The sequence below is a fragment of the Symphalangus syndactylus genome, chromosome 13, assembly GCF_028878055.3.
Source record: "Symphalangus syndactylus isolate Jambi chromosome 13, NHGRI_mSymSyn1-v2.1_pri, whole genome shotgun sequence".
NCBI lineage: Eukaryota > Metazoa > Chordata > Mammalia > Primates > Hylobatidae > Symphalangus > Symphalangus syndactylus.
In genome coordinates this window covers 24522745-24549880 of record NC_072435.2, presented here as the reverse complement: position 1 = coordinate 24549880, position 27136 = coordinate 24522745, and the positions used below count along the sequence as shown (strand labels likewise).

The 27136-nt window shown below is 52.5% G+C and overlaps 1 protein-coding gene and 1 long non-coding RNA gene across 3 annotated transcripts; one reads left to right on the top strand and one right to left on the bottom strand.

The window, feature by feature from the left end:
• The first annotated feature begins 12562 nt into the window (after nt 1-12562).
• MYADM (myeloid associated differentiation marker) lies at nt 12563-22782 on the top strand. 2 transcript variants are annotated; one of them, XM_055239009.2, is made up of 3 exons: nt 12563-12678; nt 15984-16068; nt 19637-22782. In XM_055239009.2, the coding sequence occupies exon 3, from the start codon at nt 19639-19641 to the stop codon at nt 20605-20607; it is 969 nt and encodes a 322-aa protein (XP_055094984.1). In that variant the 5' UTR covers nt 12563-12678; nt 15984-16068; nt 19637-19638; the 3' UTR covers nt 20608-22782. The 2 variants fall into 2 exon arrangements, with proteins under 2 accessions (XP_055094984.1, XP_055094985.1); XM_055239010.2 differs by lacking the exon at nt 12563-12678 and adding an exon at nt 13898-14203.
• On the bottom strand, nt 12798-15988 carry LOC134732260 (uncharacterized). Its single transcript, XR_010115241.1, has 2 exons — nt 14631-15988; nt 12798-14379 (listed from the first exon to the last, which is right to left on the bottom strand). It is a non-coding gene; the product is annotated as an uncharacterized lncRNA (long non-coding RNA).
• Nucleotides 22783-27136: the final 4354 nt, after the last annotated feature.

The window sequence follows — 27136 nt, the reverse complement described above, 5'->3', positions numbered from 1 at the left end:
ACTCTGTCACCCAGGCTGGATGCAGTGGTGTAATCTCAGACCTGCAACCTCTGTCTCCCAGGTTCAAGGAATTCTCCTGCCTTGGCCTCCGGAGTAGCTAGGACTATGGGCACACACCACCACGCCCAGCTAATTTTTGTATTTTTAGTAGAGACGGGGTTTCACCATGTTGGCCAGGATGGTTTTGAACTCCTGACCTCAGATGATCCGCCCGCTTCAGCCTCTCAAAGTGTTGGGATTACAGGCGTGAGCCACTGCGCCTGGCCTAAGGCAGAGGTTATTTTATTATTTTTTTTTTTTGAGGCGGAGTCTCGCTCTGTCGCCCAGGCTGGAGTGCAGTGGCGCAATCTCGGCTCACTGCAAGCTCCGCCTCCCGGGTTCACGCCATTCTCCTGCCTCAGCCTCTCCGAGTAGCTGGGACTACAGGCGCCCGCCACCTCGCCCCGCTAATTTTTTGTATTTTTAGTAGAGACGGGGTTTCACCGTGGTCTCGATCTCTCCACCTCGTGATCCGCCCACCTCGGCCTCCCAAAGTGCTGGGATTACAGGTGTGAGCCACCGCGCCCAGCAGGCAGAGGTTGTGGACTGGTCTAAGTTGCTGCTTGGAAGGGCCCCAGTCTCCTGCAGGGAGGGAGGGAGGATCCCAGAACTTTGCTTCCCAGCAAGAGGCACTAAATCAATCCCATGCTTGAGGATGGTGGGCCCTGGGAGAAATGATTCTTGGCCTCCAAGTGTTCAGACTGTGTGGGGGACGCCTGCTATTTACATCCGTGAAATGCGGCTGGTGACCTTGGCTCAGCGATGGGCTCCATCTCATCTCCTCCTGGAAGCTTGACGGAGAAAAGCATCTACAGCCATTTGTTATCACTGGGCTCCTTGCCTGAAGGATTATAAATACTTTGTTAAAATACATACATCCATAGTGATGTGTTTTGACTTGGTAATAGATTTCAGGGTAGACGCAAGCCTCCTCAGCCATCCCTGTTTTCCAGTTGCCCAGTGTTCTTCCCTTTCTGTTTTTACTGATTTCTTCTGTATCTTTCTGGAAATATCCATTGCATATATACACACACACAGATATACATATATATATATATATATACGCACATACAAATGTGTGTGTATATATATATATATATCTGTGTGCTGATATAAGACATTGTTTTAAGTATTTTATGTGCATTGAGTCGTAATATAATTTTATATTGCTAATATATTAATATGTTTAAAATAAGAAAATTATACAGGCCAGGTGCAGTAGCTCACACCTATAATACCAGAGCTTTGAGAGGTCGAGGCAGGAGGATCACTTGAGGCCAGGAGTTCGAGACCAGCTTGAACAACATAGGGAGAACCCTGTCTCTACAAAATATAAAATAAAATATAAAAAATAAAACCTGGCTAGGCGCAGTGGCTTACGCCTGTAATCCCAGCACTTTGGGAGGCTGAGGCAGGCGGATCACAAGGTCAGGAGTCCAAGACCAGCCTGGCCAACATAGTGAAACCCTGTCTCTACTAAAAATACAAAAAAAAAAAATTAGTCGGGCGTGGTGGCAGGCACCTGTGATCCCAGCTACTCAGGAGGCTGAGGCAAAGAGAATCGCTTGAACCCGGGAGGTGGAGGTTGCAGTGAGCCGAGATCATGCCACTGCACTCCAGCCTGGGCGACAGTGTGAGACTCCATCTCAAAAAAATAAAAATAAAAATAAATAAATAAAGCCTGCCAGGTGTGGTGGCTGATGCCTGTAATCCCAGCACTTTAGGAGGCCGAGGCAGGCAGATCACGAGGTCAGGAGTTCGAGACCAGCCTGGCCAACATAGTGAAACCCCGTCTCTACTAAAAATACAAAAAATTAGCTGGGCGTGGCAGCATGCGCCTATAGTCCAAGATTCTCAGGAGGCTGAGGCAGGAGAATTGCTTGAACCCTGGAGGCGGAGGTTGTGGTAAGAGCCGAGATTGTGCCACTGCACTCCAGTCTGGGTGACAGAGCAAGACTCTGTCTCTAATAAATAAATAAATAAATAAAACCCTAGCCAGGGGAGACAGCTGTGGTCCCAGCTACTCAGGAGGCTGAGGTAGGAGGATCTCTCAGACTTAAGAGGTCAAGGCTGCAGTGAGCCGTGATCATAACACTGCACTCTAGCCTGGCAACAGGGTGAGACCCTGTAATAAAATACATACACAGTGATGTGTTTTGACTTGGTAATATATTTCCGGGTAGACTGTAAGCTTCTTATCCATCCCAGTTTTCCCATTTCCCAGCGTTCCTCCCCTTCTGTTCTTATTGATGTCTTCTGTATTTTTTTGGAAATATCCATGGCGCATATATATATATATATATATGCACACATATAAATGTGTGAATATGTATGTACTGATATAAGGCATTATTCTAAGAATTTTACTTTTATTTTTATTTTTTTGAGACAGAGTCTCACTCTGTTGCCCAGGCTGGACTGCAGTGGCTGAGGCTCACTGCAACCTCCCTCTCCCGGTTCAAGCAATTCTTGTGCCTCAGCCTCCGGAGTAGCTGGGATTACACGCGCCCGCCACCACGGCTGGCTAAATTTTGTATTTTTAGTAGAGAAGGGATTTCACTATGCTGGCCAGGCTGGTCTTGAACTCCTGACCTCAGGTGATCCATCCGCCTCAGCCTCCCAAAATGCTGGGATTACAGGCGTGAGCCACCGCATCCAGCCTATTCTAAGAATTTTACATGCATTGAATCATGTAATATAGATATATATATATTTTTTTGAGACTGAGTTTCATTCTTTGTCCAGGCTGCGATGCAATGGCATGATCTCAGCTCACTGCAACCTCTGCCTCCCGGTTCAAGCAATTCTCCTGCCTCAGCCTCCCAAGTAGCGGGGATTACAGGCGCCTCCACCACGCCCGGCTAATTTATTGTATTTTTGGTAGAGATGGGGTTTCACCATGTTGGCAAGGCTGGTCTCAAACTGCTGACCTCAGGTGATCCCCTGCCTTGGCCTTCCAAAATGTTGAGATTACAGGCGTGAGCCACCATGCCCAGCCTGATACAATTTTATAAAGCTAATACATTAATATGTCTATTTTTTATTTTTTTTGAGATGGAGTTTTGCTCTTGTTGCCCAGGCTGGAGTGCAATGGCACGATCTTGGCTCATCACAACCTCTGCCTCCCGGGTTCAAGCAATTCTCCTGCCTCAGCCTCCTGAGTAGCTGGAATTACAGGCATACACCACCACCCAGGCTAATTTTGTATTTTTAGTAAAGATGGGGTTTCTCCATGTTGGTCAGGCCGGTCTTGAACTCCCGACCTCAGATGATATGCTGGCCTCGGCCTCCCAAAGGGCTGGGATTACAGGCGTGAGCCACTGCACCCAGCCAATATGTTTAAAATAGAAAAATTATACAGGTCGGGTGCCAAATTTTTTTGTAGAGACAGGGTCTCGCTATGTTGCCCAGGCTGGTCTTGAACTATTGGCTTCAAGCAATCCTCCTGCTTTGGCTTCCCAAAGTGCTGGGATTACAGGCATGAGCTGCCCTGTCTGGCAGGCTCCTTTTAACAATCAGCTCTCATGGGAACGAATAGAGCAAGAATTCACTCATTACCCTGAGAAGAACGCCAAGCTCTTCAGGCAGGATGGGCCCCCATGACGCAAACACCTCCCACAAGGCCACAGGCCTCCAACATTCAGAATAAATTTTCTTTTTTCTTGAGACAGAGTCTCACTCTCTTGCCCAGGCTGGAGTGCAGTGGCGCAATCTCGGCTCACTGCAACCTCCGCCTCCTGGGTTCAAGCGATTCTCCTGCCTCAGCCTCCTGAGTATCTGGGATTACAGGCGCTCGCCACCATGCCTGGCTAATTTTTGTATTTTTAGTAGAGAGGGGATTTCACCATGTTGGTCAGTCTGGTCTCGAACTCCCGACCACAGTGATCCACCCACCCTGGCCTCCCATAGTGCTGAGATTACAGGTGTGAGCCACTGTGCCCAGCCCAGGATCAATTGTCAACATAGATTTGGAGGGGACAAATAGGTAAACCATATAAATATCCTTATTTTTATGTTTTCTCACCTGTAAGATTGCATCTCTCATGCATCATCTTTCACTTAGGACTTCCTCCTAGAAAGCTTTTCATTTAGGTAAACAGAGCTTCCTCATCCATTTAAAAAGATACAGACACAGTTGCATTATTGAATCTGCCATCGTTCATCTCACCAGTCCCCTGTAAGATGGAGTCTTGATCTATTTCCAGTCTGAGAAGTACATTCAGCAGGGGAGTTTTACAAATCAAATAGATTTCCTTCGTTGTTCCCCCAAAAATGCAGCCTACGTCTTCAAAACAGAAGACTTCAGTCTATTTTGCTTAAGGATGACAAAAGTCACCATCTGTTAATCCAATCTGCATCACGAGGAAAACGAAAATCATTTCATGCACATGAAACCTCCTCTTGGGCTACGTGAAGGGGAATTGCTGAGGGTCTCTTGCCATGCAGCACGGAGAGCCTCTGGCTGTGGTGGCTCTTGTTTGCAGACCACAGACGTCATCTCTGGATCCAAGAAGCAGAGGAGGAATGTGTTGAAGGACTTTGAGTAAAAGCAAAAAAGCCAGGCGCAGTGGCTCACACCTATAATCCCAGCACTCTAGGGAAACTGAGGCGGCTGGATCATCTGAGGTCAGGAGTTTGAGACCAGCCTGGCCAACAAGGTAAAACTCCATCTCTACTAAAAATACAACAACAACAAAAAAAATTAGCCAGGCATGGTGGTGCATGCCTGTAATCCCAGCTACTCGGGAGGCTGAGGCAGGAGAATTGCTTGAACCCAGGAGGCGGAGGTTGCAGTGAGCTGAGATCGTGCCACTGCACTCCAGCCTGGGTGACAGAGCAAGACTCTGTCAAAAAAAAAAAAAAAAAAAAAAAAAAAGGCAACGGATACATGGAAGCGCTACGGAATCAGGCTCAGGAATGTGGCAGGAGGCCAAGAATAGACAGCAGCGAGAATGTTCCTAACATCAGATGCAGCCACACTCCGGTGGGGAAGCCACCATTACCACCACCACCACTGGGCACTGCCCTCCTGACATTGACCAGTGACACCTTCGCCCTTGCCACTGTACTTTAATTTTCTTTCTTTCTTTTTTTGAGACAGAGTCTCACCCTGTTGCCCAGGCTTGAGTGCAGTGGTGCGATCATAGCTCACTGCAGAATCGAACCCATGGGCTAAAGAGATCCTCCTACCTCAGCCTCCCAAGTAGCTGGGACCACAGGTGTACATGACCACGCCCAGCTATTCAGTGTTTTTCTAAAAAAAAATTCATAGGCCGGGTGCAGTGGCTCACGCTTGTAATCCCAGCACTTTGGGAGGCCGAGGCGGGCGGATCACGAGGTCAGGAGATCGAGACCACGGTGAAACCCTGTCTCTACTAAAAATACAAAAAAATTAGCCGGGCGTGGTGGCGGGTGCCTGTAGTCGCAGCTACTCGGAGAGGCTGAGGCAGGAGAATGGCGTGAACCCGGGAGGCGGAGCTTGCAGTGAGCCGAGATTGCACCACCGCACTCCAGCCTGGGTGACAGAGCAAGACTCCGTCTCAAAAAAAAAAAAAAAAAAAAAATTCATAGGGCCAGCCGAGGTGGCTCACGCCTGTAATCCCAGCATTTTGGGAGGCCGAGGCAGGTGGATCACGAGGTCAGGAGTTTCAGACTAGCCTGGCCAATATGGTGAAACCCCGTCTCTACTAAAAATACAAAAAAATTAGCTGGGCATGGTGGCCAGAGCCTGTAATCCCAGCTACTCAGGAGTCTGAGACAGGAGAATCGCTTGAACTCGGGAGGCATAGGTTGAAGTGAGCCAAGATCACACCACTGTACTCCAGCCTGGGTGACAGAGCAAGACTCCGTCTCAAAAAAAAACCCAAAACAAAAAAACACAGATACTAAATTTTGTCAAATATTCTTTTAGCATATATAAGATGATCATACTGATTTTTTTTTTACTTTGTTAATATGATAAAGCTCATTAATGGTTTTTGAATATTAGCCATTCTGGGCTGGGCACACTGGCTTATGGGTGGTTTTGGGAAACTGAGGAGGAAAATTGCTTGAGCCCGGGAGTTCAAGACCAGCCTGGGCAACATGGTGAAACCCTGTCTTTACTAAAAACACCATGCTGGGCATAGTGGTACACACCTGTATTCCCAGCTACTCAGAAGGCTGTGGAGGGAGGCTCGCTTGAGGCTGGGAGGTTGAGGCTGTAGTGAGCTGTGATCACGCCACTGTGATCATGCCTCTGCACTCCAGCCTAGGAGACCCGGAGAGACTCTGTCTCAAAAAAAAAAAAAAAAAAAAAGAAAAAGAAAAAGAAAAAAAAAAGCCATTTTGGCATTTCTAGAATAAACCCCAGTTGGTCACAATGTATTTTTTTTTTACTCTACCGCTGGAGTCTGAATGCTAATACAGGCTGACACACTCCAAAACACAGAGCTCTATTCTGAGCCTAAGGAGGCCACATGAAATGAAGGCTGTGCTACCCGTGCCATGGCCACAAAGAGCACTTGAAACCTGGCTAGTGAGACTGAGAAACCGAATTTTAAATTTTATTATTATTATTATTATTGAGACGGAGTTTCGCTCTTGTTGCCCAGGCTGGAGTGCAATGGCGCGATCTCAGCTCACTGCAACCTCTGCCTCCCAGGTTCAAGCAATTCTCCTGCCTCAGCTTCCTGAGTAGCTGGGATCACAGGCAGGCATCACCACGCCCAGCTAATTTTGTATTTTTAGTAGAGCCACGGTTTCTCCATGTTGGTCAGGCTGGTCTCACACTCCCGACCTCAGGTGATCCGCCTGCCTCGGCCTCTCAGTGTGCTGGGACTACAGGCGTAAGGCCCCCGCCCGGCCTATTATTATTATTATTATTATTATTATTATTATTATTATTATTATTGAGACAGGGTCTCGCTCTGTCGCCCAGGCTGGAGTGCAGTGGCGTGATCTCTGCTCACTGCAATCTCTGCCTCCTAGGTTCAAGTGATTCTCCCACCTCAGCCTCCCGAGTAGCTGGGACTACAGGCATGAGCCACCACATCTGGTTAATTTTTGTATTTTTATTAGAGATGGGGTTTCACTATGTTGGCCAGGCTGGTCTCAAACTCCTGACCTCAAGAGATCTGCCCGCCTCAGCCTCCCAAAGTGCTGGGATTACAGGTGTGAGCCACTGCGCCCGGCCAATAGAGTTTATTTTTAAAAGCATTTTTAGGTTCACATAAAAATTGAGCAGAAGGTACAGAGATTTCCCTGTCCCCACACACGCACAGCCTCCCCAACTACCACCATCCCCAGCCAGTGGTAGATTTGTTACAATGGATGAACCTCCACTGATTGACACATCGTCTTCACCCAGGGTCCACGGTTTACACTGGGGGTCACTTGGTGTCGTAGAATCTATAGGTTCATACAAATGTATAATAATCAGTATTTACCACTATGGCATCATAATACAGTTTCATTCTCCTAAAAGATCTCTTACTCTGCCTATTCATTGCAACCCCAACTCTCCTGACTTTTTTCTTGTTTTTTTTTTTTTTTTTTTTTTTTTAACTTTTTTAAAATGTTGCTACTACTTCTTTGGGAGACTGAGGCAGGTGGATCGCTTGAACTCAAGAGTTCAAGACCAGCCTTCGTAACTGAGTGAGAACCAGTCTTTACCAAAAAAAAAAAAAATTTGCCTGGCATGGTGGCGAGCACCTGCAGTCCCAGCTACTCTGGAGGCTGAGGCAGGAGGATTGCTTGAGCCCTGGACGTCGAGGCTGCAGTGAGCCGAGATCACGCCACTGCGCTACTCCAGCCTGGGCAGCAGAGTGAGACCCTGTTTCAAAAAAAAAAAAGGGAAGCAGAAATGCATTCACAGGCTTTGCTGCTAGGTGGTTATTATTTTTTGTTTGTTTTTTGAGAGAGAGTCTCAGTCACTCTGTTGCCCAGGCTGGAATGCAGTGGCGTGATCTCAGGTCACTGCAAACTCTGCCTCCCAGGTTCAAGTAATTCTTCTGCCTCAGCCTCCTGAGTAGCTGGGATTACAGGCATGCACCACCATGCCTGGCTAATTTTTGTATTTTTAGCAGAGACAGGTTTCACCATGTTGGCCAGGCTGGTCTTCAACTCCTGGCCTCAAGTGATCCGCCTGCCTCAACCTCACAAAGTACTGGGATAAGAGGCGTGAACCACTGCACCTGGCCAATCACTACTTTGTGTCTCCAGAAAATTTTCTTCCTCCTAAAAAGAAACCTTCTACACTTGTATCATCCCCATCCCTTGGGTGTGGGAAGAACGTGTTACTTTCTTGTAACCAATACCGCATGGCAAAGGTGGTGCTTATATGTTGTAGATTTCTTGCTAGCTGACACACCCTAGAGTCTCTCATCACTAACTTTGAAGGAGCACGCACTGATGAGTTGATGAGTTTTTTATTTATTTATTTATTTTTTTTGAGATGGAGTCTGGCTCCGTCTCCCAGGCTGGAGTGCAGTGGCGCCATCTCGGCTTGCTGCAAGCTCCGCCTCCCGGCTTCAGGCCATTCTCCTGCCTCAGCCTCCCGAGTAGCTGGGACTACAGGCGCCCGCCACCACGCCTGGCTAATTTTTTGTATTTTTAGTAGAGACGGGGTTTCACCGTATTAGTCAGGATGGTCTCGATCTCCTGACCTCATGATCCGCCCGTCTCAGCCTACCAAAGTACTGGGATTACAGGAGTGAGCCACTACGCCCTGCTGAGTTCTTTTTTTTTTTTTTTTTTTTTTTTTTTGAGACAGGGTTTTACTCTGTCGTCCATGGGCTGGAGTGCAGTGGCGCAATCTCAGCTCACTCCAACCTCTGCTTCCCAGGCTCAAGCGATTCTCCAACCTCAGTCTCCCCAGTAGCTGGGACTGCAGGTATGTACCACCAACACCTGGCTAATTTTTGTATTTTTATAGAGATGTGGTTTTGGCATGTTGCCCAGGCTGGTCTCCTGAGCTCAAAACGATCTGCCCGCATTGGCCTTCCAAAGTGCTGGGGTTACAGGTGTGAGCCACCCTGCCCAGCCCCTGATGAGTTCTAAAGTCACAAGGAAATAAATTCTGCCGCAAGCTGAGTGAATTTGGAAGCACATCCTTTGCCAGTGGAGGCTCCAGATCAAAACTCAGTGCCGGGCCAGGCGTGGTGGCTCACGCCTGTAATCCCAGCACTTTGGGAAGCCAAGGTAGGCAGATCCCTTGAGGTCAGGAGTTCAAGACCAGCCTGGCCAATGTGGTGAAACCCTGTCTCTACTAAAAATATGAAAATTAGCCGGGTGTGGTGGCGTGCACCTGTAATCCCAGATACTCAGGAGACTGAGGCAGGAGAATCGCTTGAACCTGTGAGGCAGAGGTTGCGGTGAGCCAAAATCGTGCTATTGCACTCCAACCTGGGCGACAAGGTGAGACTCCATCTCAAAAAAAAAAAAAAAAACCCCAAAACTCAGTCCTGGCCAATACCTTGATTACAGTCTCACAGAGAACCTGGCTAAACTGTGCTAAGCTGCACAGAAAATGTGAGATAATAAATGCACACATAGATATGCATATATATGATGTGTGTGTGTGTATTTTAAATCCAACGAAATATTCTTTGAGTGGGAACACTGACTATCAAAAAGAGAATTGTAATAGCAATAGTAGGGTTATGAGAAGATTGTCTTTAGAGATGAAAAAGAGGAAAAGAATTGACGGCCGGGCACGGTGGCTCACACCTGTAATCCGAGCACTTTGGGAGGCCGAGGCAGGTGGATCACCTGAGGTCAGGAGTTTGAGACCAGCCTGGCCAACATAGTGAAATCCCAGCATTTTGGAAGGCCGAGGCAGGCAGATCACCTGAGGTCAGGAGTTTGAGACCAGCCTGGCTAACATAGTGAAACCCCGTCTCTACTAAAAATATGAAATTAGCCGGGCATGGTGGCCCATGCCTGTAATCCCAGCTACTCAGGAGGCTGAGGCAGGAGAATCGCTTGAACCCAGGAGGCAGAGGTTGCAGTGAGCAGAGATCGCACCATTGCACTCCAGCCTGGTGACAGAGTGAGACTCCATCTAAAAAAAAAAAAAAAAAAAGAATAAAAAGAAAAGAAGAATTCACATGAGATGAAAAAAACAACTTATCTGTTGTTAGAGGACAGTCCTAGAACTATAGTCAGGTGGCCTGACGCGGTGGCTCATGCCTGTAATCCCAGCACTTTGGGAGGCCGAGGCAGGTGGATCACCTGAGGTCGGGAGTTCGAGACCAGTCTGACCAACATGGTGAAAACCCCGCCTCTACTAAAAATACAAAAAAATTTAGCTGGGTGTGGTGGTGGGTGCCTGTAATTCCACCTACTCGGGAGACTGAGGCAGGAGAATCACTTGAACCTGGGAGGTGGAGGTTGCAATGAGCCAAGACCACATCTTTGCACTGCAGCCTGGATGACAAGAGCAAGACTCCATCTCAAAAATAAGAAAAGAAAAAACGCACACATTGGTGTCAGACGTGTTGGGAGTGGAAACCAGTTCATAGTTTTTATCCCAAGTGAATTCTCCTGCTAAAACCTCTATTACAGAGAATGCGACGATGCCATGTCGTAGATCAGATGGCCACTCTGTGGCTCCAGGTCAGCCTCTTTCCCTGGCGTCCTCAGGGCTTGCTCCGTGGACTCAGGAGCAAAGTGGCCGAGGTGGACTACACCAGCTACGTCACTGATGAATGTCCACCTCGCCGGCCGTAGCAAGTGCTGAGCCCCCAGTGTGGTACGGTTTCCTAGGAAGACCAAAAAGCCATATACCTGGGCCCATGAGGATTACACTGGAGCCCTTTCATCCTGGACTGGGCAGTGAGTTTTTCCTCCCTCGAATAAACAACTCTGGGCTTGTTATTTGCTTTTCTTGCCCTTTGCACTTCTGCCAACAGCAGCATCTGTGTATGCACTGAATGGCCCTATTCACCCTCATGTTATCCCGCACAGTATTGCTTCCGATCAAGGAGCTCCATATATTAGGAAGTCAGTAGGGGGCAGTCCATGTACCCCATTACCCCAAAGCAGCCAGCCTCATGGAACAGCACGGCCTGTTTGAGACTGGGTTACAGGGCCAGTTTGGAGTCAGCATCTTTGGGGTCGGGGTGCTGTTACAGGACGGGTAACCACTCTGAACCAGGGGCACATCCCAGATGATCCCAGATGACAAAGACCTGGGAACTCAAGAGTGCTATCTCTTTCTTTTATTTTTCTTTTTTTTTTGAGATGGAGTTTTGCTCTTGTTGCCCAGGCTGAAGTGCAATGGCGTGATCTCAGCTCACTGCAACCTCTGCCCCCTGGGTTCAAGCGATTCTCCTGCCTCAGCCTCCTGAGTAGCTGGGATTACAGGCACATGCCACCACGCCCGGCTAATTTTTTGTATTTTTAGTAGAGACAGGGTTTCACCATGTTGGCCAGGTTGGTGTGGAACTCCTGACCTCAGGTGATCCACCCACCTCGGCCTCCCTCCCAAAGTGCTGCAATTACAGACATGAGCTGCTGCATCAGCCAAGAGTGCCATTTCTTAGGACCACACTCACTCTTCAAATTTTTATTTGTTTTGTTGTTGTTATTTCTTGTTTTGAGGCAGTTTCGCTCAGTCACCCAGGCTGGAGTGGAGTGGCAATCTCAGCTCACTGCAACCTCCACCTCCCGGGTTCAAGCCATTCTCCTACCTCAGCCTCTGGAGTAGCTGGGATTACAGGCAGCGCCACCACGCCTGATTAATTTTTTTGTGTTTTTAATAGAGACGGGGTTTCATCATGTTGGCCACGCTTGTCTTGAACTCCCGACCTCAGGTGATCTGCCCGCCTTGGCCTCCCAAAGTGCTAGGATTACAGAGGTGAGCCACCGCGACCGGCCTTCACTTTTCAAATGTTTGCTTCCTGTTCCTGCTACCCTGAACCCTGCTGTTGAGGGGTTCTAGTGTCTACAAGGGAACAGCTGCCACCACAAGGAATTGTTATTCTTGTGGAGACCACCTCTGGGCCGTTTGGGGTACCTCGAGTGTGTCACTCTGGGGTCAGGCAGTGACTGATTTAGGCAGGAAGGGGAAAGATTTGCTGCTACAATTGGGGCCAAGGAGGCCTGTGAGTAGAACCTAGAGGCGTCCCAGGGGAGTCTCCAACTAACACCATGTCCCGACTCCCTATCCGTCCACAGCCCTTCCTCCTAGGACAAGGACAAGGCCTAATCTGGGCGCATTGAGACCTCCCTCCCCTATGCAGGGCCCAGAATGACAAAGAGGGTCTGTGCCCCCTTCCCTTTGCAGAAGCACAAGTGCGCACACAGGCTCTACCTTCCTCTACCCAACCCCCTCTCCACTCTTGCAGACCCCCGCTTCCTGCAGGTCCTACTCCGGCCCCTCCCCGCTCCGTAGGGCACGTAGACTCGGATCCCCAGCTCCCGGACCCCTTCCGACTGCTCCCTTCGCCACTCGCGCGGCTTCCACTCCTGGACTCGGCTTCCACTCCTGGGCTTGGCCTCAAAGCCTCCTCGGTTGTCGGCCCTGGAAGGTGCCCAGCGGCGGCAGCGCCAGACGCGCCCCGTTAGCTCAGCGTCGCTGAGCATCCGCAGCCGCCACCAGGCCCCGCCCAGCGGCCGCAGCCAGCCAGGCCGCGCCCGGGACAACTGCAGAGCGCGGTGAGTGAGCGCGGCCAGAGGGAGGGACTCAGGCGTCCCGGTTCCCGGCCCTGCCCCTCCCCAGGGGCCCGATATCCCGACCCTCAGCTCCCTCTTTTTCTTTAGGCTCCGGCAGTCCGTTTTAGGGCCGCAGAGCCGCCTTTTAAAAACACACCCTGCAGCCCTTCCCTGCCCTGGGGCTTCGGGCCTACCAGCCCCTTGGATCCCTTCTCCTCTTGCAGGATCCAGGAATCCAAAGCCCCAAGCCACAGCCACAGCCCCATCCTCATTAAAATTCTGAGTCCTTCCCTCCATCCAGCAGTCAGGAATGTAGGCCAAAAATATCTCTGCTTTCCAGACCCAGGCGGCTAGGCTTGCAACACCTGCTCTGAAAAGCCGAGTCTGAGCTTTAATGGTTCTATGATGATGATGATCTATTTTTAATAGAGCAGAGTCTCCTTATGTTGCCCAGGCTGGTCTCGAACTCCTGGGCTCAAGGGATCCTCCCTCCTCAGCCTCCCGAAGTGCTGGGATTACAGGCGTGAGCCACCGCGCCCGGGCCTGATTGTTCTTTTGAGCCAAGAATCTGGGCCTCAGCATAGGCATCCTGTGGAGCCCAGGAATCCGGGCCCCCAACTCCTACTGCGCTAGCTCCCAGGAATTTTGCCCCCAGCACACCCCACCCCTATCCACTGTGATATCTGAGACCCGCGTCCAGCCCAGTCCCTTCCTCTGCGGCGCCCGGTGCCAATGGGTACTAGGGGAGCATTTTGCTGCCCCTTCAAGATCCTTAAATACAGGAATCTAGCCTCTGTTTCTTGGGGAGACCCAGCAGTCAGGGGTCGTAGTCCAGAACCACCTAAATCCCAGGAATACTGCTCTCAATTCTGCTCTCCCTCAGGGCTCCACGAGACAGAGATCCTAGCCCACAAACCCCATTGAACTGAGGGGCCTGGTCCCCCAATCCGCTGCGACCCAGGTGTCGTAAGGTTCAATCCAGCAAGGAAGGGGTGGGGGCGGAACAGACCAGGAAGGAGGGCCTAGGAAGGGAGCGGAAGAAAGGAGTGAGGTGAGACGGGGGCGGGGACCTGAGCTGGGGGGCTCTGTACTAAACAAACCCTAAACATGCGGGTTTCTATGGTAACGGTCTTCCCTGGCCTACCCTGGAGACTCCTCTAGGGCTGTGTCGAGGAGGGCAGCCCCCAGGAGTCTCCACGCCGCCAGCTGTTGTGTCTTCCTGTTTTGTCACCACGGCAACGGTGACCTCAGCCCTCCACCCAGCTCACTGGGTAGGGGCGGGAGCTCCGCGTTACTTTTACCCGGGGGGGCGTGGTCTGCTCTTGGCCCCGCCTCAGGGCGGGGCTGGGATAGCCCAAGCTCGGGGAAGTCCCTGTCCACCGCCCCAGCCGGAGCTGCGCCCCGCCCCGGCCCCGCCCCCGTCCCGCCCGCGCTGGCTCCCCAGCCCGCCAACCCCACCCAGCCCTCAGACCCTTCCAGCTGCAGCTGTCGTCTTTGCTTCAGCCGCAGTCGTCACTGGCTGCCTGAGGTGAGGTTGTGGGGACCCCAGAGGGCGTAAGCAACAGTCTAGGGTCTTTATGGCCGGAGGGAGGAATGCGCTGGGTCTCAGAATGTCTGGGTCCGTAGAAAGACTGGGGCTGGGCCAGGATTCTTGGGGTTCTGCAGAGGAGAGGGCTGAGGACCTGGACTGTGGAGGTCATACGTCTGGAAGAGTGGGGAAGGGGACCTGGACTCCTGGGTCTGAGGGAGGAGGGGCTGGGGGTCTGGACTCCTGGGTCCGAGGGAGGAGGGGCTGGGGGTCTGGACTCCTGGGTCCGAGGGAGGAGGGGCTGGGGGCCTGGACTCCTGGGTCTGAGGGAGGAGGAGCTGGGCCTGGACTCCTGAGTCTGAGGGAGGAGGGGCTGGGTCTGCGGGAGTAGAGAGATAGGTGCCCTAGTTGGAGACTGGAATCTTACGTGGAGGTCCTTTAGGAGGCGAAGAGCTTAGGCTTAGGTGTCCTGGGTTTGAGAATGAGAATGGAAGGAATTCAGAATTACTGTCCCCCTGTCCAGGGGACAGACAGAATCGGAACTTTGGGCTCCTGAAAGGCCGAAGGAGAGGAGTGTTAAGATCCAGCCCAGTGCTACAAAAGTGCAGAAGGAGCTGGGAAAGGAGGAGAGGACAGGGCTGCGTCCCGCACCTCTGGGTGCCGAGAGCCGAGGCTGGGGTTCCGGGGCCCGATTCTGAGCGTGAGCGATGGGTGTGGCGTCCGGAGTGGACGAGGGAGGATACTGAGGGGCTGGGTGTGGCCCGGGGAGTCGGGTGCTCTGCGAGGAATTCCGGAGGGGTGTTTCCTCACCCTCCAGGCTCTGGCTGCGCATTCCTGAGCTCTGATCTCGGTTGATGGCTGGAGGCCCTAAGGGCGGGGTGGACCCCTCCCCTCCCCTCGGCGCGTCCCCCTCCGCGGCTAGCCCACCTTCCGCGGGGTACAGAATGAGTGACGCCCTCGCTCGTCCTCCTCCCCTGCTTGGGACGGGGCAGTAGCCCGCCTTCTAGAGCACGGGACGCTGGGCCAGTCCCGATTTCCTTCTCCTTCGCGGGTCGTGGACGGGCGTGGGGACAGGCAGTGTCTGGCTCCTGGTGGAGCCTCCCAGGTGCTCCCGCAAGCCCCGAATGGCGATCAGGGAGGCCGTGGTAGGCGTGGCTGGGCCTCGGGCCTGACTCCAGCACCGCGTGCAGTTTTCGGCCTGGAGCCTGAGCCCCTCAGAGGCCCGGGTGCCTGCCCACTTCGGTCTTAGAGATGCTCTTGGGGGGCTCTCAGCCTATGTTTATAGGGATCCAGAAATGCGGACCTCCAACCCTCTCCTAAGACCTGAGAGTCGGGGTCCCCACCCCCCGGAAATCCGGGAGAGGGCGGGCAGCCCCGGAGGCGGGCGGGGGTCCGGGCACCGCCTCCTGGTCCCTGACACATTCCAGATGCCTGGGCCGACTCGAAGCCCTTATAAGGTGCGGAGACACCGGCTGTGGCTGGGCCGCCCGCCCCCGCAGCCGCCGCCCAGGGTTCTCCAGCCACTGCCGCCCGCAGCCCCGCCCCCGCGGGGTTAAGATCACACGCGCCCACGCCGGCCCGCGGGGCGTGCACTTTCGCTGGGTTCCATCCGCCGCAGCCCAAACAGTTAACTGAACGGGAGGGGTGGGGGGCGGGGCTTACCCGGGGTCACCGCCGGGGCCCTGCTGGGCTCCACGCCACGTTCCTGTCTCCGCTGGGCGGCAGATCCCTGGAGGGAGGAGCCTGTCCAAACGAACGTTAACGGCCTACCTCCCCTCAGGTGCTCTTACAGCCTGTTCCAAGTGTGGCTTAATCCGTCTCCACCACCGGACCTTTCTCCGTGGGTTCCTCTGCTAAGACCGCTGGTGAGTAGGCAGCAGGCCTGGACTCCTGGGTCTGAGGGAGGAGGGGCTGGGGGTCTGGACTCCTGGGTCTGAGGGAGGAGGGACTGGGGATCTGGACTCCTGGGTCTGAGGGAGGAGGGGCTGGGGGTCTGGACTCCTGGGTCTGAGGGAGGAGGGGCTGGGGGTCTGGACTCCTGGGTCTGAGGGAGGAGGGACTGGGGATCTGGACTCCTGGGTCTGAGGGAGGAGGGGCTGGGGCCTGGACTCCTGGGTCTGAGGGAGGAGGGGCTGGGGGTCTGGACTCCTGGGTCTGAGGGAGGAGGGGCTGGGGGTCTGGACTCCTGGGTCTGAGGGAGGAAGGATTAAGTCCTGGACTCCTAGAGCCTGGGCGAAGGACCAGGAAGCTTGGGCTCCAAGGAATAGGGTCCCAGACACTGAGGTATCTGAGGAAGAAGCGAGTCCAGGCCCTGGCTCCCTTGTCTCAGGGAGCTGCTGTCCTGCGACTGCCTGCCGGGAGGAGGTTAAGGCCTGTGCTGCTGCCCTGCAATGTGCCTGAAGCCGAAAGGAGGAAGTTACTTTCCTGTGGCTAGGAGAGGCCTTGGGTTTAGTAGTGTGGCTGCGATGAGACAGTTTACAGCCTGAGGGAAGAACTGGGCACCTGGTTTCTAAGAGGACGGGCACTTGATTCCTGGGGGCCATTAGGACAAGGAGGTGAAAGCTGTAGGTTTTGCAAGGACTAAAGAAGCAAATTGGTTTTCTGGAGTCTGGGGCATCTGGGATCCTTCAGGCTAAGGGCCCACGGCCAGAGGTCTGACCCCTTATAACAGGACTGTGATGGGCAGGCTCACACCTGTAATCCCAGCACTTTGGGAGGCCAAGGCGGGCGGATCACTTGAGGTCAGGAGTTTGAGACCAGCCTGGCCAACATGGCGAAAACCCATCTCTACTAAAAATACAAAAATTAGCCGAGCGTGGTGGTGCACGCCTGTAGCCCCAGCTACTCGGGAGGCTGAGGCAGGGGAATCGCTTGAATCCAGGAGGCGGAGGTTGCAGTGAGTCAAGATCGCACCATTGCGCTGCAGCCTGGGTGACAGAGTGACTCCGTGTAAAAAAAAAAAAGTAAAAAAAAAAAACAACCAAAAAACAGGATTGTGAGGCCTAGAGAGAGTTCAGTGGAAGGGCTTGGGGTTCCTACTGGAAATCTGGGGAGCTGAGTTTCCCAGAAGCTGGGGGACCAGCTGGCTGGGTTTTGGAGAGAGAAGGTGGAGGTAGATGGATGCAGTATGCAGGAGTGTGGAGGGGAAGGCTGAAACTCAGCTTTTTTGGGTTGCAGTACTCCGGTCCTAAATCTCAGGTGAGAGTTAGACTGAGAGTGAAGGCTGCTAATCTCCAAGGTGGGGGGTAGGGAGAGGAGGGGGCCGCTGAGAGTTTAGGCTCCTTGCCAGAAGGGAGGGGAGGTCTCTTGGTTTTCCACGGCTGGGATCTCTGTGAGAAGATATCCTTTATCAGGAGGTTGGAGCTCTTATTAGATGTGGGTCCCTGAGAATGGAAGCCGGGGAGGTTGGGCCGTTTAGAGGCTGCAAATGTCTAGGTCACTGTTCGATGGAAAACGGAAGTTTGCTCACAGGGTCTGGGGGGCAGAGCTCTGAATACTGAAAGAAAAGGAAGTTGAGAGATGGGGTTTTCAGAGCCTGTGGAAGACAGCCGTTTTGTCCTGACACTTGGATTGTGGCAGGAGGCAGAAGGAGGATGCTTTATTTTTTATTTATTTTATTTTATTTATTTTTATTATTTTATTTTATTTTTTGAGATGGAGTTTCACTCATGTCGCCTGGGCTGGAGTGCAATGGCACAATCTTGGCTCACTGCAACCTCCACCTCTGGGGTTCAAGCAATTCTCCTGCCTCAGCCTCCCGAGTAGCTGCGATCACAGGCGCCCGCCACCACACCCAGCTGATTTTTGTATTTTTAGTAGAGACAGGGTTTCACCATGTTGGCCAGGCTGGTCTTGAACTTCTGGCCATAAGTGATCTGCCAGCCTCGGCCTCCCAAAGTGCTGGGATTACAGGCATGAGCCACTGCACCCAGATTATTTTATTTTTTTTGAAGCGGAGTGTGGCTCTGTGGCTCAGGCTGGAGTGCAGTGGTGCAATCTTGGCTCACTGCACCTTCTGCCTCCCAGGTTCAAGTGATTCTCCTGCCTCAGTCTTCTGAGTAGCTGGGATTGTAGGTGCATGCCTCCATGCCCAGATAATTTTTGCATTTTTGGTAGAGACCGAGTGTCGCCATGTTGGCCAGGCTGGTCTCCAACTCCTGACCTCAAGTGATCTACCCGCCTTGGCCTCCAAAGTGCTGGGATTATATGCGTGAGCCACTGCACCCGGCCTATTTGTAATTAAAAAAATTTTTTTTTTTGAGTCAGGGTCTCACTCTGCCTCCCAGGCTGGAGTGCATTGATGCATCCCAGCTCACTGCAGCCTTGACCTCACAGGCTCAAGCAATCCTCCCACCTCAGCATCCCGAGTAGCTGGGACCACACGCACACACCACCACACCCAGCTAATGTAAAAATTTTTTTGGTAAATGAGGTCTCCCTAGGTTGCCCAGGCTGGTCTCCAACTCCTGGGCTCAAACAGTCCACCTGCCTCAGCCTCCCGGAGTGCTGGGATTACAGGCATGAGCCACGCCCATGCCTGGCCAGAGGGATGGTGCCGTAGAGTACAGACTTCTAAATGGCTGAGCTACTGAGTCCCTGGGGGAAGGAGGGAAAGAGGGAAGCACGGTATCTGGAGTGGGAAGCAAACAGTGTAGTTGTACAGTAGTTAGGTCCCGAAAGAGAGAAGAATCTCTTGGGAAGGAGGAAAATAGGTGCCTAGACTCCTGGGTTCTGATACGGGTAGGGGAGGAGTGAGCCTTGAACTGGAGGGGACAGGCTCATCCCTGTATGCCCAGGACTGTCCCCCATTTGAAAACCCAAGGCTGGGCGCGGTGGCTCACGCCTGTAATCCCAGCACTTTGGGAGGCCGAGGCCAGTGGATCACCTGAGGTCAGGAGTTCGAGACTAGCCTGGCCTACATGGCGAAACCCCATCTCTACTAAAAATAAAAATCAGCTGGGCGTGGTGGCACGTGCCTGTAATCTCAGCTACTCGGGAGGCTGAGGCAGGAGAATCACTTGAACCTGAGTAGCGGAGGTTGTGAGCCAAGATTGTGCCAATGCACTCCAGCCTGGGCCACGGAGCAAGTCTCTTGTCTCAAAAAAAAGAAAGAAAAGAAAACCCAAAGCCCCACATCTTGGGAACTCCCTACTAGAGCTCATATTAATTTGTCCCTGGGGGAGGCAATGGCCAAGGGACCTGGATTCCTACGTCTGTGACCGTAGACGGACACTGTCTTTCCCCTAATGGCCAAGGCACCTGGATTCCTATGTCTGTGACCGTAGACGGACACTGTCTTTCCCCTAATGGCCAAGGCACCTGGATTCCTATGTCTGTGACCGTAGACGGACACTGTCTTTCCCCTAATGGCCAAGGCACCTGGATTCCTATGTCTGTGACCGTAGAAGGACGCTGTCTTTCCCCTTTTTGCAGCCATGCCAGTGACAGTAACCCGCACTACCGTCACAACCACCACGACGTCGTCTTCGGGCCTGGGGTCCCCCACGATCGTGGGGTCCCCTCGGGCCCTGACACAGCCCCTGGGTCTCCTTCGCCTGCTGCAGTTGGTGTCTACCTGCGTGGCCTTCTCGCTGGTGGCTAGCGTGGGCGCCTGGACGGGGTCCATGGGCAACTGGTCCATGTTCACCTGGTGCTTCTGCTTCTCCGTGACCCTGATCATCCTCATCGTGGAGCTGTGTGGGCTCCAGGCCCGCTTCCCCCTGTCTTGGCGCAACTTCCCCATCACCTTCGCCTGCTACGCGGCCCTCTTCTGCCTCTCGGCCTCCATCATCTACCCCACCACCTACGTCCAGTTCCTGTCCCATGGCCGTTCCCGGGACCACGCCATCGCCGCCACCTTCTTCTCCTGCATCGCGTGTGTGGCTTACGCCACCGAAGTGGCCTGGACCCGGGCCCGGCCCGGCGAGATCACTGGCTACATGGCCACCGTGCCAGGGCTGCTGAAGGTGCTGGAGACCTTCGTGGCCTGCATCATCTTCGCGTTTATCAGCGACCCCTCCCTGTACCAGCACCAGCCGGCCCTGGAGTGGTGTGTGGCGGTGTACGCCATCTGCTTCATCCTAGCGGCCATCGCCATCCTGCTGAACCTGGGAGAGTGCACCAACGTGCTACCTATCCCCTTCCCCAGCTTCCTGTCGGGGCTGGCCTTGCTGTCTGTCCTCCTCTATGCCACTGCCCTTGTTCTCTGGCCCCTCTACCAGTTCGATGAGAAGTATGGCGGCCAGCCTCGGCGCTCGAGAGATGTAAGCTGCAGCCGTAGCCATGCCTACTACGTGTGTGGCTGGGACCGCCGACTGGCTGTGGCCATTCTGACGGCCATCAACCTACTGGCGTATGTGGCTGACCTGGTGCACTCTGCCCGCCTGGTTTTTGTCAAGGTCTAAGACTCTCCCAAGAGGCTCCCGTTCCCTCTCCAACCTCTTTGTTCTTCTTGCCCGAGTTTTCTTTATGGAGTACTTCTTTCCTCTGTTTTCCTCATCCTGTCTCCCCTGCCTCCCACCTTTTTCTTTCCTTCCCAATTCCTTGCACTCTAACCAGTTCTTGGATGCATCTTCTTCCTTCCCTTTCCTCTTGCTGTTTCCTTCCTGCGTTGTTCTGTTGCCCACATCCTGTTTTCACCCCTGAGCTGTTTCTCTTTTTCTTTTTCTTTTTTTTTTTTTTAAGATGGAGTCTCACTCTGTAGCCCAGGCTGCAGTGCAGTGGTTCGATCTCGACTCACTGCAACCCCTGCCTCCTGGGTTCAAGCGATTCTCCTGCCTCAGCCTCCCAAGTAACTGGGAGGACAGGTGTGAGCTGCCGCACCCAGCCTGTTTCTCTTTTTCCACTCTTTTTTTCTTATCTCTTTTCTGGGTTACCTGTTGGCTTTCTTATCTGCCTGTTTTGCAACCACCTTCTCCTGTGTCCTTGGGAGCCCTGAGACTTCTTTCTCTTCCTGCCTCCACCCACCTCCAAAGGTGCTGAGCTCCCACATCCACACCCCTTGCAGCCGTCCATGCCACATGCCAAAGCATGCCTGCCCACCCTCGCTGTGCCTTAGTCAGTGTGTACGTGTGTGTGTGTGGGGGGGGGGGTAGCTGGGGATTGGGCCCCCTTTCTCCCAGTGGAGGAAGGTGTGCAGTGTACTTCCCCTTTAAATTAAAAAAAAAAAAAAAATATATATATATATATATTTGGAGGTCAGAAATTTCCAATGGGCGGGAGCTTTAAGCACAGACCCTGTGTCCCTAGGCCCCGCCTGGCACTCAGCCTTGCCAGAGATTGGCTCCAGAATTTTTGCCAGGCTTACAGAACACCCACTGCCTAGAGGCCATCTTAAAGGAAGCAGGGGCTGGATGCCTTTCATCCCAACTATTCTCTGTGGTATCAAAAAAAAAAAAAAAAAAAAAAAGGAGTCGGGGCCGGGCGTGGTGGCTGACACCTGTAATCCCAGTACTTTGGGAGACCAAGGCAGGCAATCATCTGAGGTCAGGAGTTCAAGACCAGCCTGGCCAACATGGTGAAACCACGTCTCTACTAAAAATACAAAAATTAGGCCGGGCACAGTGGCTCACGCTTGTAATCCCAGCACTTTGGGAGGCCGAGGTGGGCGGATCACGAGGTCAGGAGATCGAGACCACGGTGAAACCCCGTCTCTACTAAAAATGCAAAAAATTAGCCGGGCGTGGTGGCGGGCGCCTGTAGTCCCAGCTACTTGGAGAGGCTGAGGCAGGAGAATGGCGTGAACCCGGGAGGCGGAGCTTGCAGTGAGCCGAGATTGCGCCACTGCACTCTAGCCTGGGCAACAGAGCGAGACTCCGTCTCAAAAAAAAAAAAAATACAAAAATTAGCCGGGCGTGGTGGCGGGCACCTGTAATCCCAGCTACTCGGGGGACTGAGACAGGAGAATCCCTTCAACCTGGGAGGTGGAGGTTGCAGTAAGTCAAGGTGGCACCACTGTGCTCCAGCCTGGGCGACAGAGCGAGACTCCAGCTCAAAAAAAAAAAAAAAAGGAATCGGACGAAGAACCACAGGATGTTGAAGACAACTGTCTGAAGTATTTGTGAGGGACAGTGATGTGGCCCTCTGTGTTAAAAATAACGTGTCCTGCCGCGGCAGAGAGGAGAAGAAAATGGCCACTGCCCGCTTTCAAGGCAAGATCAGCCTTTTTTGTTTTGTTTTTCTTTCTTTTTCCTGGCCATGAGGACAAAAATCACTAAGTGGCCCTTAAAGAGGGAAGTTTCTTTTCAGCTGTTCTCTTTTGCCCGTAGGTGGGAGGGTGGGGATTGCTGCGTCCTAGCTAGAGGAATCGCTTTGCTTGAATGTGTAGTGCACATGCACGGGTGTTTCTGTGTGCTAGTTGCTTCTTGCTGCTTCCTGCTTGTCTGGGGGACACATGCATAACGTGATATATATATATATATATATAAGTGTATAAATATATATTTTATTTTTTTTTAATTCCCTGAAGCTTTTGGTTCCTATCAGTTCCTGTTGTTAATCGTAAAACCCTTGCCCCTTCCCCCCATTCCCGTATCCATCGTGTTCTTTTTCTTTTAAATGTCAATATAAAGTTAAAAGAAGGACTTGTGCTTTCTTAATGAGGAGGGCGGCTGAGCACGGTGGCTCACGCCTATAATCCCAGCACTTTGGGAGCCCAAGGCGGGCGGATCACTTGACGTCAGGAGTTTGAGACCAGCCTGGCCAACATGGTGAAACCCCATCTCTACAAAAAAAAAGAAAGAAAGAAAAAAAAAGGCGGGGAGGACTCTCAGAGAGGGGCAAGGGCCAGATTCTTGGGTCTAGTGGGAGAATGGGGTTGGTGCCAAGACAACCTTGGCCTCATCAGAAGATACTAGCTGAGTCTGGGTCTTCTAAATGACTTCCTCAAACCAGGAGGGCTGGGTGGGTTAGAAATGAACTAGACTTCTCCCTCCTTGGAGTCTGTCCCCTGAGCACCTCACAAATACAATGTCCCAATCTGAGTGAACGAGCTTTCTTCCCCGGTCACCTCATCCTCCCAGGCTCCCCATTTCAGTAATTGCCTCTCAGAGCTGAGAACCCAAGCACGTGGTGGTACCTTCCCCCCTCAGTCAGTCCCTCATCAAACACTGTCTATTCTTCCTCCTAAATACCAGTTCTACCGCCCGCTTCTCCAGGTTCCTGGCCCAGCTCAAGTTCCATTTTGTTTCACCTGAGCTATTGCCCCAGCCTCCTTCTCCTCCATCCCACCCTGGCTCCAGAAGGATTCTTCCATCATGCAGATCTGATCCTGCCCTTCCCTGCTGAAGTCCTTCCGTAGCCCATTGCCTATAGGCACTATCAAAGCCCCTGGGTCTGGCCTTCACGATCTGATCCCGCCTACATTCCCATTATTAGCTCCCTCCTTACCCTCCAATCTAAGCCTCTGAATATACCTGGTCAACAGAAGACCTTCATAAAGATCAAATGAGCTACTGCAACCAATCTCTGTCCCACAGAAGGCCATCTTGTCCATTTCTGTAGGGTCCAGCCCTATGGGGCTTAGCAGGTGTTCTCCCTGTGTGCAGGGATGAGAGATTGTAATAAATAAAGGCACGAGACAAAGAGAAAGCAGCTGGGCCCGGGGGACCACTACCATCAAGACGCGGAGACTGGTAGTGGCCCGTAACAGCTGGGCGCGCTGATGTTTATTGCATACAAGATAAGGGGGCAGAGTAAGGAGGGTGAATCTTCTAAGTGATTGACAAGGTGAAGCAAGTCATGTGATCACAGGACAGGGGGCCCTTCCCTCTTAGGTAGCTGAAGCAGAGAGAGAAGGCAGCATACGTCAGCGTTTTCTTTCAAGAAAGATCAAAGACTTTAAGACTTTCACTATTTCCTCTACTGCTTACTACTATGAACTTCAAAGAGGAGCCAGGAGTAAGGGAGGAGCATGAAAGTGGACAAGGAGGTCGGGCGCGGTGGCTCATGCTTGTAATCCCAGCACGCTGGGAGGCCGAGGCGGGAGGATCACGAGGTCAGGAGATCGAGACCACGGTGAAACCCCGTCTCTACTAAAAATACAAAAAAAAAAATTAGCCGGGTGTGGTGGCGGGCGCCTGTAGTCCCAGCTACTTGGAGAGGCTGAGGCAGGAGAATGGCGTGAACCCGGGAGGCGGAGCTTGCAGTGAGCCGAGATTGCGCCACTGCACTCCAGCCTGGGTGACAGAGCGAGACTCCGTCTCAAAAAAAAAAAAAAAAAAAAAAAAAAAAAAAAAAAAAGAAAGTGGACAAGGAGTCTGACCACTGAAGCACAGCACCACAGGGAGGGGTTTAGGCCTCCGGATGACTAGGCAGGCCTGGATAATATCCAGCCTTCCACAAGAAGCTGGTGGAGCAGAGTGTTCCCTGACTCCTTCAAGGAAAGGAGACTCCCTTTCGCGGTCTGCTAAGTAACAGGTGTCTTCCCAGACACTGGCATTACCGCTTGACCAAAGAGTCCTCAAACGGCCCTTAGGCGGGCGTGACAGAAGGCTCACCTCTTGCCTTCTAGGTCACTTCTCACCATGTCCCTTCAGCACCTGACCCTATACCCTCCGGTTATTCCTAGGTTATATTAGTAATGCAGCAAAGAGTAATATTAAAAGCTGATGATTAATAATGTTTACAATAATGATTGATAATTGTCCATGATCATCTCTATATCTAATTTGTATTTTGACCATTCTTATTCTAACTATTTTCTTTGTTATACTGAAACAGTTTGTGCCTTCAGTCCCTTGCCTGGGCACCTAGGTAATCCTCTGCCCACGCATTTCCCGGACCTCAGGAGAATTACAAATACACAAATAAATATAAGCCCTACAAAATTCCCGGATCAGGCCTGGCGGGTGGCTCACGTCTGTAATCCCAGCACTTTGGGATGCCGAGGTGGGTGGATCACGAGGTTAGGAGATCGAGACCATCCTGGCCAACACGGTGAAACGCCGTCTTTACTAAAAATACAAAAATTAGCCGGGCGTGGTGGCGTGCGCCTGTAGTTCCAGCTACTCATGAGGCTGAGGCAGGAGAATCGCTTGAACCTGGGAGGCGGAGGTTGTAGTGAGCCGAGATCGCGCCACACTGCACTCCAGCCTGGGAGACAGAGCGGGACTCCGTCTGGAAAAAAAAAAAAAAATTCCATGATCAGCCGGCGCGGAGGCTCACGCCTGTGGTCCCAACACTGGGAGGACAAGGCGGGAGGATCGCTTAAGCACAGGAGTTCAAGACCAGCCTGGGCAACACAGCAAGACCTCGTCTCTATTAAAAAAAAAAAAAAGTTGTAAAGAAAATTCGATGATCACACAACCCGCTATCTGCATCTACATCCGCAAAAGCAATTGGGGAGAGATACCGCAAGGGAGGGAAGGGTTCTCCTGGAAGGGGAGAAGGAAGGGCCAGCTGGGGCACACACTCTCGTTGGATGAGGAAAGGCCTCCTTTTCATTTCTGCAGCGTCCACTCTTGAGCTCCAACCCACTCCATCGCTGTCTTCTTAAAGGACGCCTCGCCCACCCTTCTCTCCCATCCCATGCCTGAATCCCTTCTGGAAGGCATCCGAAAGAACAGCTATAGAACTCTGGTGTGATACGTTGGTTAACTCGGGAATGACACTGGACTAGAACGTGGTGGGATTCCTAGGTCGGTTTCGGGGCCATCCCCGCCGCCTATCCTTCGCCCTAGGTCACCTGGAGGTGGCTGGAAGGCCAGTGGACTCCACATTTAGGCAGAGTGTTTACAAGAGGACTCGGATTCCCCCACCTTCCCTTCGGCTTTGGGAATCCCAGGAAACCCGCCCTGAACCCCTAAAAAGTCCCAGAGAAGGTGTGCTGGGGGTCCAGAGTCCCTCCCAGGCGCAGCCGCAGCCTCCCGCCCAGCCTCGCGGAGCACGCCGGGAGACGGAGTTCTCGGTCGCGTTCCGAGAGTGGCTGGTCCGCAGGCTCGGACTACCAGTCCCAGAATGCACTGCGCCTGCAGCCCGGGGCGGGCCGTGGTTGCCCTTGGCAACAGAGCGGGTCTCCCGGGAGCCGGGACTGGGAAGCGCTCCGGAACCGGGGAGGCTCAGAGCCGGACTAGCGAGAGGCGGGGACGCGGGTAGAGCGACCAAGAGGTGTGGAGGCCGGAAGAGACTGACCGCGCCGGCCCTCGGAGCGACCCCTTTCCTGAGAGGGGGCGCACAGAGAGGATGCCGAAGCCAGCGAGATCTAGAGAGAGGGAGACAGGGATTGAATCACAGAGACACTCAGAGGGAGGGAGAGAGACTGAATCACAGAGACACAGGGAGAGAGGGAGAGACCTCAGAGATGGAGAGAGACTCACAGGGCCAGATAGACACATGGAGTGGGTCAGAGAAGGGGACAGAGAGAGACAGAGACACAGAAAAGGGAAGAGGGAGAGAGACTGAGTCACAGAGACACAGAGAGGGAAGTCTCTATCTAGAGACCCTCGACAGAGATTCAGAGAGCCAGAGACACAGAGAGATTCATAGAGACATATAGAGAGATTAAGAGAGCCTGAATCACAGGGATTCACAGAGCCAAAGAGACAAACAGAGAGATTCATAGAGCCAGAGGCACAGAGAGATTCGGAGAGTCAGAGAGACATAGAAAGAGATTCATAGAGACATAGAGATTCATAGAGCCAGAGACAGAGATTCAGGGAGTCAGAGAGACATAGAGAGACATTCATAGAGCCAGAGACACAGAGAGTCAGAGAGACAAATAGATTCAGAGAGTCAGAGACACAGAGACTGAATCACAGACACAGAGGGACAGGGAGATCCCTAGAAACAGAAAGAGATTCATAGAGCCAGACAGACAAATAGAGATTGGGTCAGAGAGAAAGGGACAGAGACAGAGATAGAGAAGAGAAGAGGGAGTGAGACCCCCCTAGCATCAGAGAGAGAGAGAGATCAACAGAGCGAGAGAGGGACAAGCAC